Below are 14,529 nucleotides of genomic sequence, written 5' to 3'. Positions count from 1 at the left end.
TTGTTTTCATTTGAATAGAAACAGATCGAAGATATTTGAGTGCACAGATATCATGTAGAGATCGAATTGAGGAGGATCATCCTCTTGATTGATTCTCTTCAAATAAATGGAATTACTTGAGCATTTGATAGTTCATAGTTGACATCAGAGGAGCTAAGAGTGGGTGCATTTTTTGAAATATTCAAATACAGAGTATAGAGAATGCTTGGATGAGTGAAATTCAATGTTCCAAATCCAATTGATAAGAAGTTGGAGTCTTTTCAATCACCTATTATTACTACAAAGCTTCGAAATAACTGATGATTAATAGTTAAATAATTAAATATTTGGAAATAAATAATGACTAATGAATATATTGCCAAATACAAGAAATATTTAAAAAAATAAAAATAATAATTAAAATACAATAATTTTTAGCGTGACTGGGAAAAGAAGCCTTATGCTTCAGCCACGAGTTCTAAAAATAATAGAAAACATTTTTATCTAATAACAGCAGTACAAATGAAACAATTCTGTTGATGGATGATATCAGTTCTGGATATTTATCTAATGATTTATTTCCTTCTATATAGTCATTAGAAGATCTATAGACCTTCTAATGATCTATGGATGTTGAATTTCATCAATAATCCAATTTATAAACAAAATATAAATGCACAAAAAAAATAATACAATAATTGTTGAGTTTTAATAATTTTTACAAAATTAATATTGCCAAATTTGGTGATTCATTGTGAAACCCTTCTGATTCACATGAAAAGAAGGTTCTTCGAATGAATACCACGAGTGAGGAAATGGGCTAAATCATTGGAAACAGAAAATTCTTCAGTTATTTTGAAATTCTCTTCAAAATTCAGTTCTACTTACCAAAATCCTGGAGTAGTATAGTATCTTAGTTTTAAAGTAGTTTCAAGAGCTGACACGACTTGATGCTGATATCATTGAAGTTGAAATATTTCTCAGAAAACCAAAGACCTGAATCCTAATTGTAGTACGTCTCATATAGTTTCAGAGAACCTAGTCAAGAATCAAAAAACCAATGACCTGAATCGTGATAGTACTTCGGTGAATGCATTTGTAATGTTGAAAAGTGTTGAAATCCCATCCATGTGATTTTCGAAGACTCTCTGTGTAGAGAAAATTAAATAAACTGCAAACTTGGGATCCCCGTCATACCCTCTTCCAAGAAATTGTACCTTCGGGCACTCCTGAACAAACATAATAATTTGGAAAATGGTTCGAGCTTTAAGTGAAGTGAATCTTCCCAGAAGGTTGAGACGATGCAGGGTACTTAGTATAATTTAATTCGCAGTCTTGCGAAGTTGGGAATCAAGGTCAAGCTTAGTGGATGGGGTTCCCACAGGAATTACTCGGGGAGTCATAATATCCATAGTGATCATCACCAGTAGAACAAAGCTCTGGAGTGCTTTGACTCTCCATGCAGTCTATAGGGAGCCATACAGGCAAGATGCGCCACCAACCAGTGGATAAATCAATCTTGGTTTGATTGTTTGGAGTGAATTTGTCTTTGAAGTCCAGTGTTCTATTCGCTCAGTTACCAGCGCAATATTCCATCAGTGAAATATACTCACATGAATGGATTATCCTTCACATGACTCGCACACTGACTAGAATAGTAGTTCAAAGCTTGAAAAGAAGTAAAGTGAGACTGGATAACCGTCAAATATGTGTCATATATTATATCACATGTAGCACTCCTATATTATTTTATACAATGAATGAATAAATTAACCTGGAACTTGACGAAAACTTCATAATCTCAATTATTAGTGTCGTGATTGTTGACATGCCATATTCCGAACTACGTGTATCATCTCAATTCGGTAGAGGGATGTTTTTCAGTTCAGTGGTTTCATATCTTAATTATCCTATTATATTAAGCAAGCAATATCTGTATATATTTTTATATTTGTTCATTTATTTATGTACAACGTATCTCGAAAACGGCTCTAACAATTTTCACGAAATTTGGAACATAGAAGGTTTATGATATAAAAATTCGATTGCACTAGGTCTCATCCCTGGGAAAACTCGCTGAACGACATTAAAAGGATAATTCATCCTTGGCTGAAACAGCTGAGACTTTCGTCGTCTGTGGATAGTAAAAATTGAGCGAGTGATTCTGTGGAAAATCAAAATATCGCATCCCCGAAATTCATAAGCCGACGTATAGCCAGCTGTAAAGTATTAACACGATCATTTGAGAGAATTGTGTTCTGTTTAACAATGCCCCGATATTTTCAATGATATGTGGATAAGTAGATAAATCTATGAATGGAAAATAAAAATATTAGATTGAGCATAACCTGGCATACACATTTGTGTTTGTCAAGTTTCGTTCAATCTGGAAGAATTTATAAGGATTGCAAAACATCGGAAGTTCAAAATCGATATGTGAGTAGCTGGCCTAATGTGGAGAGGAGATTGAATAAGAGCAAAAAAGTGAGCTGTATCTAAAAGGATGAGGAAGCTTCATGAATCTGATTGATTGTGAATAGATACTTTCTTTAAACTAATGCACCTGGAATACAGAATACATTCTATTTGACATTGCTGTAAACGGTCAATTTTTGGTTTTCAACTTGATTATTGACTTGAAAGGCCATTATTCGGCCAAAGGTCTTAATTGATATCACCAACGATTAATCTCTCCTCACTTTCATAAATTCTCAGTAAAATTAGTGGACTGAAATGTCCACTGAAAAATTTCTTTGAAATATTCACGGAAAAAATGCAACTTACTATTTGTCTTTCATTTATGATCCATGAGTTTGAAATTTCGATGTCACAATCGCGTGACTTGATTCTGATATCTTCATTGTCTGTAATAAATAGAGGAGTAATCCCTGAATTTCAATCAATTTATAGGCGAGTTTCCATGTAATAATGGCATTTATCAAGCTTCTACAACAAATTAGTCATGCGACAGCAATATTATAATCCGAATCACGAACAAGTTATCATCCTTGATTGATTTAAGATTAGCTTTTCAATTATTTGCTCAATTCTCATTAGTTCAGCAACTGTTCCTTCTCATTAGGCTAGTCGCATATTGAGAAGCAACGTGACCCGAGTCTGCTAGATGATCTAAAATGATATGATCATATCAAAATTTTCACATTGAGATCAGTTAAAGTTTTTTATAGATTCAGTTTGTAATATTGAGGAGAAGATAGAGATCTACAATAAGTAATGCTCATTAGCTTCCCACTACTTTTGAAACATATCATCAGTTCCACGTAAATTATCATTGATTATTGGTTCCACAAAAACCGAATGTTCTGTCCCTGGTAATTCAAAACATGGAAATTTTATTTTTCCTTTGAGTAGAAATGAAGAACACAATGATTTATTCATTCATTTATTTATACATTGATACATATATTACAATATAATTCTCAACTATGAATGATTGGGGAAGGAACAACAGGCTTGAAGCCCAAAACTGTTCCTTTCCCAAATTTAGATAGAAATTGTTCAAAAAGAGGTTATGTTTTCACGATTTTTGTCCAATTTTGAGTCCAAAATACTTATAAACTAGGAATTCAGAATTTAGGAAAGTTTAAAACCAAATTAAAAAAAAAAATTCACTAAATTATCACTAATAACTGAAAAATACTGTATTAATAATTTAAAATTTAACGATCAATTAATCAGTAAATCAATGAACACAATGAATCAATGTAACATTGATTCCCTCTAGACACGTTCAACAGAATGATTATAACAGTCTCTCAGAAGTATGAAATGGAGTTTTCAAGCTCAATAAACCTTGCTTGTGAATGAAGCCCACGTGTTTATAGAAGATTATCAAGGATTGAAGATTCTATTAGCTAGGGAGTTGTTCTCTTCACCTGGAAGAGAGTATGGTGGAAGTAGATATTGTATAGAGAACTCTGGGAGCTCTCCACGTTAGAAAGAACCCTGAGGATGATATCAGTTACCACTATTAGAAGAATTAGAATCCTAGATTAAAATTAGAGGATTCCTCGAAATATAATCTCAAAATAAATTTCCAGCTAATATGATAAACATTTGACGTAATAATGCTTTGAACTATTTTGCTGGAATACATCATATCTTGTTTTCCTGAAGTCCATTACCGGGTAATAGAGCCAATAACAGTCGCATGCTCGGGTAACCATTGTTTTGCCTTATCAAGGATTGTAAGGTGTTGCAGTTTTTCCCCTTCACTAATTCATCAGGGAACCAAGGCATGGCTTGCCTTCATGTCGCAAATTGAAATTACACGTCTTTCAAGTCACGACATGCAACGTCAATCATATGTCTGAAACATTTCTGTCATGCAAAAATTCATAAACCGTTTGTTCAGTAACCGAGCCTTTGGAAAACATGAAACAGTTTTAAGCATAGCCAGAACAAAAAAAAGGGAAAGAAGGGAGAGAGTGACCTCCTAAAGAGAGTCCAAACTCTAAACGTCTACTACCTCTCAGTCAAGTATGTAATAGAGAAACAGTTCAATCTTCATCTCTCTACCCATTTCATTGATAATACAGCATTATTTGATGAAAGAGTCTTCAATACAAAAATAGCTTCACCTATGAGGCTCGCTAATTAGTTGTCAATGAGATGAATACCATAGAAGGTATTAAATAATGTCCACGAAAACAATCAACACCTGAAACAATCCAGTTATATTCTAAAATATAGATTGAATTATATCAGTAGTCGTTATGTTATTGTTATGAATTAAATTGAAAAAGGTCACAAATCCAATTGATAAGAAGTTGGAGTCTTTTCAATCACCTATCATTATCAACTACAAAGCTACGAAATAACCGATCTTATTCTGAAACCCTTCTAATTTACATGAGAAAAAGTTCATCGAATGAGGAAATAGGTTTATCGGAAACAATTCTTGAGTTATTTTGAAATTCTCTTTAAAATTCAGTTCTACTTACCAAAATCGTATTTTTGTAACGAGCAACATCAATAATATCGTAATATATCCTCCTGTCCCCATCATTTAGTGATAATCCCACTTAACTGTCGTAATGACCAGAACCGGTAATGGATGAATATTGGTAATCAGCTTTTGTTACCCAATACTAATTCTTTTTATAACGAGATTTCTATTTCTCTCTATTGCGTAGTTATCTAGTAACTTTCCATAAAATGATTGTATTTTGAATATAATTATTTCAGATCATTTCATTATATTCATTCTATATGATTACCAGTATAATACTCAAATTCATTTCCATGTACACCAACCATCCAACAAAGATAATTATGAAGGGAATATCATTGTTTCTCTGTTGTAGTTTAGAAACTCTGTTTCGTCATAGAATACAACATCAATAATTAATTATTCACTTTTCCTCATTCAAATTGTTTAGAAGCACCTTACTCCCCTATCGCATGCAGTTTATTGAAGACTTGTGAACTGGAACAAAAACCTTTATTGTGATTCAATAAGTTTTTCTTTTTGTGTAGTTGAGAAGTTGATATTGTGGTAATTATTCATATTGAATGAAAAAGACTAAGAAATTGTCAAAAAACCACTGATTTATTGATAATTAGAAAGACCGGTTTCGGTTATTACAAGAGCAGCAGAATTTATACTAGTAGGCGAGTACTGCTATTGGTCAAGGGCATGAACGCCTGCCATTGGCCTAGCTAGACAGTCTCCTCCCACTCAACGGTGTGACAAAATGGCGACTTGAGCAACAGAATCGCCATGATAATAAAAAAAATTATTATCAGGGCGATTCTGTTGCTTAAGTCGCCATTTTGATAATAATTTAAAATTTATGATAATAAAAAAAAAAAATATTATCAGGGCGATTCTGTTGCTTAAGTCGCCATTCTGATAATAATTTTTTTTTATTATCATGGCGATTCTGTTGCTTAAGTCGCCATTTTGTCACACCGTTGAGTGGGAGGAGACTGTCTAGCTAGGCCAATGGCAGGCGTTCATGCCCTTGACCAATAGCAGTACTTGCCTACTAGTATAAATTCTGCTGCTCTTGTATTTAGTTTTAGTTTATCAGAGATTGACAATGGTGTAATAACCGAAACCGGTCTTTCTAATTATCAATAAATCAGTGGTTTTTTGACAATTTCTTAGTCTTTTTGATTCAATAAGGCTGGGCGTACATCGGTTAGTCAAGACAAGACTAGTCACGTTTAGTCACAATACTTCACATAGTTGCTTAAGAAGACAAGTCCAATTGCAATGACTAACCAGTGTGAGTTGCGTCATAAGCAACAATGTGAAGTATTGTGACTAAACGTGTCTGATCATGTCTTGTCTTGTCTTGACTAACTGGTGTGCGCCTAGCCTAAGTTCTCCTCAGCAAATTTCATTGCCCAATTTTGTTGAAAATAGAACATTAAGTATCAATTTCCTCTTGTTGAAAGTAAACAAAAACTGACGTCAATGGCCAATCAGGCCAGCTTCAGCCTGTTACCGAAGATATCAAGGATGCAATTAAATTTATATGAGCTTCCCAAGTAGGATGGAAGCAATGATTCAGGCCCGGAGATATTGCTTGATCTCCTTTCAAAAGTCCCCGATGACTCTTGCTGATTATTAACAATTTTTCATTGTTCGCTTTCAAACAGGCTGGAGGCTGCTCTGCACCCTGTGATAGCAACTGCTCCTGTCCACCATTAATTCTTCATCTTGTAGCAGCTGAGCATCTTTGCTCTTCTACGAACTGGTAAGAGAGAGTGCAACAAGAGAGAATAAAGATAGGAGCAAGCGAGAAGAAAGAGGAGATGAAGAGAGAAGAAAATGGAACGAAGCAGCCTTCTTTCTACGAGTACCTAAGCCCGAATTCACGAGACGTACAGCATTATTTATTTCCGCCTTGTGTTCCACTCGTGTCTGATTATAACGAGTCTCTTCCAGCTCAGCTTGATTCATTAGTGAGTACTGGAAAGACTTCGCGATTTTTCTCCAGAATTTCCAGGTACTGATAATTTATTGATAGTATTTCCAGACGATATCTTTGTTTCAAGCATGTCATCAGGCAACAAATCTTTCTTGAACGTACAGGATTTCGCAAACTTATTGAAAATATAGATACGGGAGAGATGTATGAAATTTGAAAGAGCTGAATATACTCCAAGGAATGCGAATGATTAGAGTGTTTTGTGAGAAAATCTTCCCAGATATTATATATTTCGATGGGCTAAAATAACGGAGAAGCTGATAAAAATCTCGAGGAAATAGAATGTATTTATACCAGGAATTTTCAGCTTCATCTCTCTCATTTCAGTCACTAGATTCTTCCTTTCCTTGCCCTATTACCATAGGTAAGGAAAGTACTGCTTTCCAAAAAAAATATGGTACCCTAATTTCAAGTTTTCTATACGTTTCAAGGTCCCCTGAGTTCAAAAACAAGAATTTTGGGAGTTGGTCTGTGTGTGTGTGTGTATGTGTGAGTGTGTATGTATGTGTGTGTGTGTGTGTGTGTGTGTGTGTGTGTGTGTGTGTATGTGTGTGTATTTCTGTGAACACGATAACTCCATTCCTAATCAACCGATTGACTTGAAATTTCTAACTCAAGGTCCTTATACCATGAGGATCTGACAGTAAGAAATTCAATGAAATTCAATTCAAGATGGCGGAAAAAATGGCGGATAATTACTGAAAAACCATGTTTTTCACGGTTTTCTCGAAAACGGCTATAACGATTTTCTTCAAATTTATACCATAGATAGCTATTTATAAGCCCTATCAACTGACATGAGTCTTATTTCTGGGAAAATTGCAGGAGCTCCGTAATACAGTATATACAGTAGTCTGATCATAGTTTCAAATATGTTATTATGTTATTCCCCTAAATTATTCTCGTTTAAGAATGAGGCTTACAGTTCAATGAGCAAGGAAAGTTGTGTGAGTGTACCACACCAGATTTTTTTAGTATATATTCAAGTGAACATTCCAACAACTATTTTTTCACTTCCTGAACGTTCATGCGGAAGTATCAATCTTTACAAGGGGTGGCCACAGGACACAGGGGAGGGGCGAAGACGCAGACCTGTGTCACTGGAATTTTCGGGGGGTTGAAAAACAATTATCCTCGGATGGGTCCTATAAACAGTGAGCAGTGTTCGGTGTACCCCTGTCCACTTTACAGTGATGAAACTCCAATTATTACGATACTGATGCTATTGGTATGATACTGTAATAATTACTACTCTCATCCACGAATTAACCTGCTGTATCATATTGTAAATTGTGGTGAATAACTCGATTTTCTGGAGTCAAATTTATGTATGCGTTGTAGAAATTTCCCATTTCACTTATTCCCATTGATAATACATTGAAAACAAATCAATCAGTGATCGAAATACCTAATCGTAGTTCACGGTAACAAATTTATCTGCATACAATAGTTATTTGTGCAACTAGTGCGCAAAGTGACAGTTTGCTGCACCGGAAGAAACGTTTACGCCCGAGCCGCAGGCGAGGGCGGAATGGCTTCTTGAGTGCAGCAGAGGAACTTTGCGCACGTATTTCACATTTAATTTTTCCTACAGTTACCATTGAATATGAGAAGTGGGTAATTATGGGTAAAATTGCCTGAAATGCATCAAATGTTTTTCTGTGTAATTTAATAATTAATAAATGAAATAGAATGTAGTATGTGTGTTTGAATGGCGGCTGTGTGGTGTGTGGGTGGTGGGAGGTGGGTGGCACTGTGCTGTCCTCCAACTCAGGGTGTCCTTGTCCTTGTCCATCGTTATTATTATTATAACAGTCACTGTTACCAACTTCATTTTGATTTGCTGCACTGGTGCTCCATATAACGCACTAACTATTTTGCGTTGCCATGTTGCAAATCTGGAGTGCGGAAAAATTATTTTCCTACAGATACCTTGAAAAGTGACCATTTGTTCACTGATTGCAGGCCGCAAAGAATCACTTTTCCGCACTAGTGCGCAAAGTGAGTACTTTGCGTACTCCAGATTTGCAGCATGACAACGCAAAATAGTTAGTAGGTTAATGGAGCACCAGTGCAGCAAAATCAAAATTAAGTTGGTAACTGCACTCCTAGTGAGGCCCTCGTTATAATGACAGTGGAGAACAGCGTTGCCTTGCCAATATGTGCCTTGATTATAGTCATTTCAATGCTTACATAACATAAACCTCCTTCAAGCAGTCAGATGAATTTTCAATTGAATTACTAATCATTATTATTCAATTATTATTCTATTTTGAATAAATTAAGGTTTTTATTGATAATAAAACTAAACAGAATAACATTTGATGGATTTCAGGGAATTTTACCCATAATTACCCACTTTTGATATTCAATGGTAACTGTAGGGAAAATTTAATGTGAAATACGTGCGCAAAGTTTGTTTGCTGCACTCAAGAAACCATTCCGCCCTCGCCTAAGGCTCGGGCGTAAACGTTTCTTTCGGTGCAGCAAACTGTCACTTTGCGCACTAGTTGCACAAATAACTATTCCCGCACTAGAGCGGAAAAGTGATTCTTTGCGATCTGTAATCAGTGCAGCAATGGCCACTTTCCAAGGTAACTGTAGGGAAAAATTATTCTTGTATGAGAGAAAATCAATCCTTGATTGTTTGCCAGTTTCATTCCTAAATTTGAATATTCATTGCTCCAAGCATACCTGGAGGTTTAAAGTGGAGTCTTTGATGAACCAATGGATAATGGAAATAATGTAGCCATCATCAGATTGCAATTAAGTATATCAGGCTTTGTAGGCTTTAAGGTTAATCCTTGTATTATTGAATGTCTTTACTTATTATTGAAATTGATGATTTCACAATAGCTCCTGATAGACTAGAGAGCTGGACTAAAGTAGCAGCTGCCTTTTTCATATTATAATATTCATAAAGGTTCAATATTATGCATGAGCATGAAAGTTTTCTGTGCGATATAAGAAGAAGTGACAGCATAAAATGCAAGAGGTGTCTTCAAAACGTTTTGCAATAGAAGAAAATGAGAAAAGTAGGGTGAAATTTGTAGCGTCAGTCTGCTCTGAACTTTTTGCTACATTATTCACTAGTGTTTCGCGCCAGATATTCGTGCATAATTTCGAAAAGACGGAATTGGATGAGGGGTGTATCAAATAAACGCGATGATCTCTGTGTGGTTGGAGGTTGGTGGATGACGTGGCCAAGGCCTTAGCATACAGCTCACGCAGTCGTCAACCGCTTACTGGGCAAATTGAATCTTGACGCAACCGTCCTATTCACGCAACAAGCCAAACTTACTTCTTCTCCTTCTTATCTTTTCTTTAATCTTCTCCCTCTTCTTCTTCCTCTTCTTCGTCTTCTTCTCTACAACTATTTATTTTCTTCCTCCACCTTTTTCCCCAACTCTCTTTTTTCACTTTTTCAACTTCTTCCTCTTCTTCTTCTTCTTCTTCTTCTTCTTCTTCTTCTCCTTCTTCTTCTTCTTCTTCTCCTTGTTCTTCTTCTTCTTGTTCTTCTTCTTCTCCTTTTCTCCAACTATTTCTTTTCTTTCTCCACTTTTTTCTCAACTCCCTTGTTTCACTTCTTCAACTCATCATCTTTCTGCTCTTGCTTCTCCTCCCCCGCCTATTCTGCTCTATCTTATCTAGTTCTCCTTTCCAATAATTGTCATTTTCCTATCGTGCCTCTCCTCCTTCTCTCACATTTCTTCTTCATATTCCTTTTTTCCTTACAATTAATTGTTGTCCTATTTTTCCTCATCTCAGCGGATTCCTATACGTTTTACTTCATCTTTTTTGTCCCCCACTTTCATCATCATCTTCTTCTTCTTCTTCTTCTTCTTCTTCTTCTTCTTCTTCTTCTTCTCCTTCTTTTCTTCTTCTTCTTCTTCTTCTTCTTCTTCTTCTTCTTCTTCTTCTTATCTCCATCGCTTCCACTCCTCCTTTGGTCCCTTCATCTTCTCCTACTTCTCCTCCCTCTTCATTTCTTCCCACTTCGGTTTGAACATCTTCCCCCTTATCATCATGCTTCTCCGTTTGCTTCAAATCTCCTCCCCACTTTTCTTGTTCATCTTCCCCTCTTTCTTCCACCCATTCACCTCCTACCACCCCCACATTATTCTATTTTTTCTGTGTCTGGTATGAGTGCCTGATGTTACCCTTAAATGCATTTTGTGACGCAAATTGTAGTTAGAAGCTGTACAAGAGGCAAGATGCGAGAGTCAAGAAGCAAGAGGCACGAGTCAACAGGCAAGAGGCGAAAAATAGGAAAAAAGCAAAACGTGAATGATAAGAGGAAAGGAGAAACAGTCAAAAGGCAAGAGGCAAGAGGCAAGAGGCAGAAGCAAGAAACAAGAGGCGAAGGCAAGTGGCGAAAGGCAAGAGGCAAGAAGCAACATGCAAGAGGCAAGAGGCAAGAAGCAACATGCAAGAGGCAGAAGCAAGAAAAAAGAGGCAAAGGCAATTGGCAAAAGGCAAGAGACAAGAAGCAGCATGCAAGAGACAAGAGGCAAGAAGCAAGAAGCAAGAAGCAACATGCAAGAGGCAAGAAGCAAGAGGAAAGAGACAAGAGGCAAGAGGCAGAAGCAAGAAACAAGAGGCGAAGGCAAGTGAAAAAAGGCAAGAGGTAAGAAGCAACATGCAAGAGGCAAGAAGCCTGATGCAAGAGACAAGAGGCAAGAGGCAGAAGCAAGAAACAAGAGGCTAAGACAAGTGGCAAAAGTCAAGAGGCAAGAAGCAACATGCAAGAGGCAAGAGGCAGAAGCAAGAAACGAGAGGCGAAGGCAAGAAGTAAGAGGTGAAGGCAAGTGGCAAAAGGCAAGAGGCAAGATGCAACATGCAAGAGACAAGAGGCAAGAAGCAACATGCAAGAGGCAAGAGGCAAGAAGCAACATGCAAGAGGCAAGAGGCAGAAGCAAGAAACGAGAGGCGAAGGCAAGTTGCAAAAGTCAAGAGGCAAGAAGCAACATGCAAGAGGAAAGAGGCAAGGAGCAACATGCAAGAGGAAAGAGGCAAGAAGCAACATGCAAGAGGCAAGAGGCAAGAGGCAGAAGCAAGAAACAAGAGGCGAAGGCAAGTGGCAAAAGGCAAGAGGTAAGAAGCAACATGCAAGAGGCAAGAAGCAACATGCAAGAAGCAAGAAGCAACATGCAAGAGGCAAGAAGCAAGAGGAAAGAGACAAGAGGCAAGAGGCAGAAGCAAGAAACAAGAGGCGAAGACAAGTGGCAAAAGTCAAGAGGCAAGAAGCAACATGCAAGAGGAAAGAGGCAAGAAGCAACATGCAAGAGGCAAGAGGCAAGAGGCAGAGGCAGAAGCAAGAACGAGAGGCGAAGGCGAGTGGCAAAAGGCAAGAGGCAAGTAGCAGCATGCAAGAGGCAAGAGGCAAGAAGCAACATGCAAGAGGCAAGAGGCAAGAAGCAACATGCAAGAGGCAGAGGCGAGAAGTAAGAGGAGAAGGCAAGTGGCAAAAGGCAAGAGGCAAGAAGCAACATGCAAGAGGCAAGAGGCAAGAAGCAACATGCAAGAAGCAAGAAGCAACATGCAAGAGGCAAGAAGCAAGAGGCAAGAGACAAGAGGCAAGAGGCAGAAGCAAGAAACAAGAGGCGAAGACAAGTGGCAAAAGTCAAGAGGCAAGAAGCAACATGCAAAAGTCAAGAGGCAAGTTGCAACATTCAAGAGGCAAGAGGCAGAAGCAAGAAACGAGAGGCGAAGGCGAGTGGCAAAAGGCAAGAGGCAAGTAGCAGCATGCAAGAGGCAAGAGGCAAGAAGCAACATGCAAGAGGCAAGAGGCAAGAAGCAACATGCAAGAGGCAGAGGCGAGAAGTAAGAGGAGAAGGCAAGTGGCAAAAGGCAAGAGGCAAGAAGCAACATGCAAGAGGAAAGAGGCAAGAAGCAACATGCAAGAAGCAAGAAGCAACATGCAAGAGGCAAGAAGCAAGAGGAAAGAGACAAGAGGCAAGAGGCAGAAGCAAGAAACAAGAGGCAAAGACAAATGGCAAAAGTCAAGACGCAAGAAGCAACATGCAAGAGGAAAGAGGCAAGAAGAAACATGCAAGAGGCAAGAGGCGGAAGCAAGAAACAAGAGGCGAAGGCAAGTGGCAAAAGGCAAGAGGTAAGAAGCAACATGCAAGAGCAACATGCAAGAGGCAACATGCAAGAGGCAAGAAGCAACATGCAAGAGGCAAGAAGCAACATGCAAGAGGCAAGAGACGAGAGGTAAGAAGAAGCAAGAGTCAAGCAAAAAGCAAGAAGAAGAAGCAAGAGTAAGATTCAGAAGCAAGAAACAAGAGGCGAAAGCAAGTGGCAAAAGGCAAGAGGCAAGTAGCAACATGCAAGAGGCAAGAAGCAACATGCAAGAGGCAAGAAGCAACATGCAAGAGGCAAGAGTAAGAAGCAAGAGGCGAAGGCAAGTGGCAAAAGACAAGAGGCAAGAAGCAGCATGCAAGAGACAAGAGGCAAGAGGTAAGAAGCAAGATGCAACAGGCAAAGGCAAGTGGCAAGAGGCAAGAAGCAAGAGTCCAGAGGCAAAAGGCAAGATGCTCTCTCTCCAACTTGGCAATTCACGTTTTCCCTTCCATTCCTGACCTGTCAGGTCTGCTCATTCAATAACTTTGGTGGTCTACTTCTCGACTTCACAGACAACAGACAACGCATTAGCGAGCTGTCCATCATTGGTGCGAGATTCGAAATTATCACCCTCACTGGTACGAACCTGATGTTCAGCTCCCCATGGTTAAGATTAATATTAAAGAATTAATGAATCATGAATGATTCCTTGGACGTGAGTTCATGTCAATTTGTGTATATAAAATTGTAATACGGTCTTGTTCATTACTCTCTGAGAGTAATTCCGAATGGTTCGAATTTTCTTACTAATACCAGAGACCAACGATTACTTCACGTAATTAAACGTTATCTTTACTCTATGCAAATACAGAACCATGAATTGAGCGTTTTTATGTACTGTTTGAATATTTGGTAAAGACAGATTCCAATTTCTCACAATTTTTCCACTTCACTAACTCGATTATATTCATTGAAAAAGATCGAAATTGTAAAATTACTTAACTTGTATGAACTACTGTTTTAAAAATCTGGTGTGGCGCACTCACACAACTTTCCTTGCCGTTTTGAAAATTGATCACACGACGCTAGTGTGCACGCGCATCACAAGTCTACTTATAAACAAAGATCTGAGCCAGCTGGTGACAGGACAATAACGCTGGAGACATACGAGGTCTGCTATCACTCTTCATAGTGAATGATTTAATAGAATCAACAGTTGACAACAGTTTGCAATTGGATAATCACATTTTCTCGAATTTCGAGCTTATTTTCCATTTTAGGTGAAAATGTTGCTGAGCATCAATTGTAGAAATTCTCATGTTCAATCTTTTCCACTTGAATTTTTTTGTTTAAATTGTATCTGAAGCCTGATAATTGGGAATATAAATTCAAACTTTGCATAGATGGGGCAGAGCTCCTGAAATTTTTACAAATATGGGACTTGTGACAGTTGATAGAACTTATCAATGACTATTCTAGGTATACATTTCATCAAAATCGCTTGAGCCGTTTTCAAGAAAAT

The 14,529-nt window shown here is 37.7% G+C and overlaps 3 protein-coding genes across 3 annotated transcripts; all 3 read left to right on the top strand.

The window, feature by feature from the left end:
• Positions 1 to 11,155: 11,155 nt before the first annotated feature.
• LOC120356601 (vicilin-like seed storage protein At2g18540) lies at positions 11,156 to 11,572 on the top strand. The gene has a single exon (XM_039445577.1). The coding sequence runs from the start codon at positions 11,156 to 11,158 to the stop codon at positions 11,570 to 11,572; it is 417 nt and encodes a 138-aa protein (XP_039301511.1).
• A 234-nt stretch (positions 11,573 to 11,806) lies between these two features.
• Positions 11,807 to 12,682, top strand: LOC120356535 (octapeptide-repeat protein T2-like). Its single transcript, XM_039445502.1, has one exon. It carries the CDS (start codon positions 11,807 to 11,809, stop codon positions 12,680 to 12,682), a length of 876 nt encoding a protein of 291 aa, XP_039301436.1.
• A 4-nt stretch (positions 12,683 to 12,686) lies between these two features.
• LOC120356469 (pre-mRNA-splicing factor 38B-like) lies at positions 12,687 to 13,208 on the top strand. The gene has a single exon (XM_039445426.1). It carries the CDS (start codon positions 12,687 to 12,689, stop codon positions 13,206 to 13,208), a length of 522 nt encoding a protein of 173 aa, XP_039301360.1.
• Positions 13,209 to 14,529: the final 1,321 nt, after the last annotated feature.

This window comes from Nilaparvata lugens, chromosome 1 (genome assembly GCF_014356525.2).
Source record: "Nilaparvata lugens isolate BPH chromosome 1, ASM1435652v1, whole genome shotgun sequence".
NCBI classification, from domain to species: Eukaryota; Metazoa; Arthropoda; class Insecta; order Hemiptera; family Delphacidae; genus Nilaparvata; species Nilaparvata lugens.
The sequence above is the reverse complement of the archived record's forward strand: the minus strand, read 5'-3'. Positions and strand labels throughout refer to the sequence as shown.

Excerpts from the sequence above, each read along its gene's own strand:
- LOC120356601 (XM_039445577.1), top strand. The coding sequence starts at position 11,156 with ATGCGAGAGTCAAGAAGCAAGAGGCACGAGTCAACAGGCAAGAGGCGA.
- LOC120356535 (XM_039445502.1), top strand. The coding sequence starts at position 11,807 with ATGCAAGAGGCAAGAGGCAAGAAGCAACATGCAAGAGGCAAGAGGCAG.
- LOC120356469 (XM_039445426.1), top strand. The coding sequence starts at position 12,687 with ATGCAAGAGGCAAGAGGCAAGAAGCAACATGCAAGAGGCAAGAGGCAA.